We start from the raw sequence: 5653 nt of genomic DNA, 5'->3' as shown, positions 1-5653 counted from the left end.
GTGGCAGGTAACTGATTAGGTCTGACAAGCCAGATAATCCTGGCAAGCAATCAGCACTCCATGCTGCAGACTCAAGGTCACTGCCATTCTGACACGGGGGAAAACCCTACATACACAATCAGTTCTACTCCTCCCATCCTGGGCCTGTCTTGTCTATTTCAATGATAAGGGCTTTGGAGTAGAGCTGCCAGCTATTCTATACTCAGACAGTGCTCAACGCAATGGGCCCCAGGTCTTGGTGGGTCCTTAGGCCCTACCGTGATGAACATGATTAATAACAACACATGACTGCTTTAAGAACCAACTAACACTCATCAAACCCAGCTAAGAACGCTACCTTCTATTGGGCTTGCCTGGGCTATGCGAGAAGCTGCTCTCCTTGCCTAGCTGCCAGGTGGTAGCAGGATCTGGAATGCGGTCGATAGTTATAACAGGCACCTAGAAAGAAATGAGAGGGGCTCATCTCCAGTCATTGCAGCGCCTGCTGTATCAAAACCGACGGATTACCCGGGACTGTGCTCCAGCGTCCACAATCTATGGACCAACCGCAGCCTGGGACATTGACACTTTGCACCCACAGTGTTAGGTGGGTGACTAGATTTTGCCTCCACCTTTGGATCATTGCTCGGAGATGCAGCATAGCAGCACATAGGCAAAGCAGATTGAGCCCATAAGAGTTCTGAGCACCAGGCAGTTGCGGGTACATCTCCCAGCAGGAACTCCACCTTGGAAACCTCCGAATCAGTCAGACAAGTGGATGCATACTTCTATTTTGGTTGTATTCACTTGGGGCCAGATTCTGCCACCCTTACTCACATCAAGTAGCACCCCGCTGCGCAGGCACTACTCTCAGAGTAAGGTGCTACTTGATGTATGTAAGGGTGGCAGAATCGGGATTTAAACAATACACCTCCTCAAACCAGTCTATGCTTATTCCTTATTGTAAATGGCAAGAGGTTCTAGTGAAAAACAGCCAGGCCATGGATAGCTGGGTTCAAAGAGCCAACTGGCGTCCCCCTCCCCAAGCCCCCTGGGTAGAGCTGATTGGAAATCGGAATTTCTGTTTCATGGGAAAGTCCATGATCTCAACCTTTGTTATTGTTCCCAACTGCAACAAAATGTCACGTTTCGAAATTTCCCATTCCACCAAATTATCGAAAGAATTCCTTTTGGGTCACACCAAACGTTTTGTTTCAACAAATTCAGCTCTGCACCCTTTATTTCGGGTTTAGATGGCTTATTTTATATGTCTTTATTTGATCATCTCTGCTCCCAAATGTATTTCAGCGCCAACAACCAGTTCGAAACAAATAATCACAAGGTTCCCCTCCGACCACAGCAAAGCCGGGCGTGAAGAGATGTGCCCAAACAAAACTTCCCGGAAATCAACCCCAGCCGGGGGGCAGCTGGCCTGGCCGCTGGCTGCCTGGGGCGCTCCGGGGTGAAATCGATCGCCTGTCCTGGGGGTGCCCTGGTGCAGCCCCATGTGCTCTGCCCGCCCCTCCTGCAGCCCGAGCCCGAGCACGAGCCCGCCCCCGCGCGCAGCCGGGCTCGCTACCCTCGCTCTCCGGGGAGCCGCGGACAGGCGCAGGCCGGCCAGCAGGGGGCAGCCCCAGCGCGGGAAAGACAGGCCGAGCCTGGCCGGCGCTGCAACGTGGGGCGGAGACTAGCCTCGCTCTGGTCTGGTCTCCAGCGGAGCGGGCGGCTCACCGCGCAGGTACCGACTCCCCCGGCCCCGGCCCCGGCCCCCCCCCGCAGCGCCTCGCTCCCCCTGGCCGGGCGGTGGGTGCGGCACGAGTAGGGGCGGTCCCTGGCCCAGCACGGGCCGGGATCGGCGTAAGACGGACGGAGACGCGCCAAGCAGCGTGGGAAGGGCCCGGCCCCGTCTCGTCCCGTCCGGGCCCAGGCCCCGCTGCGTCCACACTCCTGGGGGCTGACCTGTGCAGCGTCCGCCCTCCCCCCCGACCTGACGTCACAGCCCCCCCACCTCTACAGCGCCCTGCCCCCTCCCCACTGACCTCCACAGCCCCACCCCCACCTCTACAGCGCCCTGCCCCCTACACCCTGACCTCCACAGCTCCACCTCCCTGACCTGTACAACCCCCGCCCCACCTACATCCCCATCCTATACCGCCTCCCGCCCCACACACACTGCTGATCTGTAGAGCCCCCCCCACACACACACCCTTGATCTGTATGGCCACACAGTCACACCCTGACCGCTACAGCACTACAGACATGATCTGTACACACTCACTCAATCTGTACAGCACCGCGTACTCCCCTGACCTCTACAGCCCCGCCCACACCGATCTCTACACCCCGCAGACACTCTGATCTATACAGCCCCCCATATACACTCTGACTTCAACACTCCAATCTGTACAGACACACACTTCTGTAGTCCTGCGGTCACCCCCTCCCCCAATCTGTACATACACACCCTTCATGACCTGTACAGCCCTGCATACTCTCCTGATCTGTACACTCCTCCACAACCCTGACCTGTGCAGCCGTGCATACACGCACACCCCCGATTCGTACAGCCCTGCATACACCCTGATCTCCACCTTCCCTCCATATGTGTTTGATTTGTACAGCTCTCCAGGGTTTGGTTCCTGTTGTCTCTCCCTTCCTAGAGTTTTCACCCAGGAGTTGAGATCCAGGAGCTCTGGTGCTGGGCAAGGGCAGGGTGTGTGCTCAGCACAGGGCTAGCATTTAACCTGTGCCATCTCTACAGCCTCCCGCCCCACACACCCGGACCTGTACAACCCCGCTTATACCCCTAACCTATACAGAGCTCATTGCAAACCTGGGACCTTAGTGGGCAGACTTCAGAGAGATAATGGTTCTTGTGCCCAGGGCATCACTACACTCCTACAAAATAACATTGAGTCCTTGGAGTTTTCCATCCTCCAGTCCTTTCCAAACTCTTAACTTGTTTGGATTTCTAGTTCGATCTAATTTCATGAGTTCCATAATATTTACAGTCAAGAAAAACTCCTCTTTGTAAAGATATTTTCACTCTTTTTTCAAAATCGACAGAATCAGGGGAAATTTGGCCCAGAATTTAATAAGTGTTTAATTTAAAAAAAAAAAATCCACTACAAACAGGTATTTCCCCCATTTATACATAGACATTCCTGCAGCCTGGGGAGTTTCCAACATTGCAGCTCTATGCTAGGGCAGGAGAACCCTAATTAGTTCTATTATTAATTAGTTCTAATTAGTTCTAACCCATTAGTTTCTGTTTAAAGACAATAAATCCAATGGCTGAAATCCTGGCTCCCCTGAAGTTAATGTTAAAACTTCCACTGACATCAGTGGAGTCAGCTTTTCACCCATTCAGGATAAGAGAGTCACTTTCCAGGGTGCAATTGGACTTAAACATTGGGACGAAAAAGATACAGGAATAAGAAACCCAGGCTTGAATTGTACCCCATCATCTCTCCTGCAGCAGTGCGACAGCTCATTCTGGGCAAGGGCTGCTTCTCTCAAAGAGCTCCCGGGCCTTGCAGTCGAGTGATCTGTTGCGTGTTTGTTTTCCAGGAGCTGGCAGGGCTCTGCACAGAGCGAGAAGAGGTGTCTTAGCGCCAGCCTGACGTGCAGAGCTCTAATCACTATGTGACGAGCCTTCTCGGAGGAGGGGAGCTCAGGAAACCTTCAACTTGTGCACTTCTGGAGAACAGGCCCTCCCCTGCATGTGGTTCTCCCAGGTTTGCGTGAGGGGATTTCTGTCCAAACCCTGCTGATGCAGCAGGGCTCTGCTGGGAGAATGGTCTGTGCCCAGGTGGAAGCGAGCTCTGGGAGGCGCTGGCAGAAGGTGCTCTATGAGAGGCAGCCCTTCCCAGATAACTACGTGGACCACAGATTCCTGGAGGAGCTGCGGAAGAACATCTATGCTCGCAAGTACCAGTACCGGGCAGTGGTGTTTGAGTCCGGGGTGCTGATCCAGCAGCTGTGTAGCGTCTGTGTCTTCGTCATCATCTGGTGGTACATGGATGAAGGGCTGCTCACCCCACAGTGGCTGTTTGGGGCGGGCCTGGCCTCTTCCCTGATTGGCTACGTCTTGTTTGATGTCATAGACTTGGGGGTGGGGAGGAAGGAGAGCGGGCGGACACGGTGGGCGGACCTGAAAAGCACCCTGGTGTTCATAGCTTTCACCTACGGCTTCTCCCCAGTGCTGAAGACGCTGACAGAGTCGATCAGCACAGACACCATCTACGCCATGTCAGTCCTCATGCTCCTTGGGCACCTGATCTTCTTTGACTACGGGGCCAATGCTGCCATCGTCTCCAGCACGCTGTCCCTCAACATGGCCATCTTTGCTTCCGTGTGCCTGGCCTCCCGGCTGCCCCGCTCCCTGCACACCTTCGCCATGGTCACCTTCGCCATCCAGATCTTCGCCCTGTGGCCCATGCTGCAAAAGAAGCTCAAAGCGTGGACGCCCCGCTGCTACGTGGGGGTGACCTTGCTCTTCGCCCTGTCCTCACTGGTGGGGCTGTTGACCATCTCGGGCGTCGCAGCCCTCCTCTTCGCCCTTCTGCTGGTCTCCATTTCGTGCCTGTGTCCTTACTGCCTTATCCGGCTACAGCTGTTCAAAGACAACATCCATGGGCCTTGGGATGAAGCTGAAATCAAGGATGACCTCTCCAGGTTCCTCATGTAGACTCATCTGTGATGCATGGCAGGTGGGCAGGACACCTCTGCCCCAGAACAAAAGACTTGTATATATGCATCTCTCTCACTAATTAATGCATGCTGAGCTCCAACTGTGGACACGTGGGGAGAGCACACGTAGACAGACGGCTCCAGGCAGATGCCACCATTTTATCCACCACTTCACCTGTTCAAAGCAGGCCTCTATGATGTGGCATTTGATACCAGCTATGGGGCATGAGCATATTCTCCCCACTAGCTGTTGGTGTTGCTGTTGGGGGGAGTTGAATTAATAGTAGCAGCAGTGCAGAATGTTTTAGTCAAAGTTCACTGGTGTGGACAAAGCCCACCAGAGCTGCTGGGCATTTGGAGAGCAGCTTTCAAGATCTCTTTGGCAAGCTGGAATTTCTGTCAATTAAATGCAATCAATCCCTCAAACATAGCTGCCTTTGTCGTTCTTCTGTGAAACAGACCAGAGGGAGCAGCACACAGGCGGATGATGGGGCAAGCAAATCAGATCCAGGGGTTGTATTTTGTCAAAGGGCAGAGCTGTCATTTCCTAGTGGTAGAGGTGCTCCACCACAGAAGCAGGTGTGGGGACGGATCAGGAGTGGCAGTAGAGGATACCTGACTCTGCATTGAGGAAGGCCTGGCGGTTGCTCCCATTCCAATGCTGCATGGGATTTCTGTGTGTCACTGTGACACAAACAGTGAGAAACTCAAGCAGAGCACCCTGGCTTTATCTCCCTGCAGCTTGTAAAGCTGTCGGGTCCGATGCATGTCCAGAAACATCCACAGGTTCTTATTGCGATGGCATCTTCTCTTCTCAGGCTGATGTAGTGCTGGGGATTTCTACAAACAAGCAGACACAGGCAGAGGAAGGGGATTGCTTGCCAAAGGCTTTCAGCAACACCCCGGCGAGCCAGCTCACTCTGCTTGGCTGGAACACGAGACAATGGACCTGCCTCAATTGTCTGGCCTTATTGTGAGTCCA

The 5653-nt window shown here is 53.9% G+C and overlaps 1 protein-coding gene across 1 annotated transcript; it reads left to right on the top strand.

Annotated features, from left to right (window-relative positions):
• Positions 1-1594: 1594 nt before the first annotated feature.
• On the top strand, positions 1595-5391 carry PIGC (phosphatidylinositol glycan anchor biosynthesis class C). The gene is made up of 2 exons (XM_067532434.1): positions 1595-1717; positions 3550-5391. Exon 2 carries the CDS (start codon positions 3752-3754, stop codon positions 4667-4669), a length of 918 nt encoding a protein of 305 aa, XP_067388535.1. The 5' UTR covers positions 1595-1717; positions 3550-3751; the 3' UTR covers positions 4670-5391.
• The last annotated feature ends 262 nt before the right edge of the window (positions 5392-5653 follow it).

Source organism: Emydura macquarii, unplaced genomic scaffold (assembly GCF_026122565.2).
Source record: "Emydura macquarii macquarii isolate MOO-44397 ecotype Brisbane River unplaced genomic scaffold, CSIRO-AGI_Emac_v2 contig_3287, whole genome shotgun sequence".
Lineage (NCBI taxonomy): Eukaryota > Metazoa > Chordata > Testudines > Chelidae > Emydura > Emydura macquarii.
The sequence above is the reverse complement of the archived record's forward strand: the minus strand, read 5'-3'. Positions and strand labels throughout refer to the sequence as shown.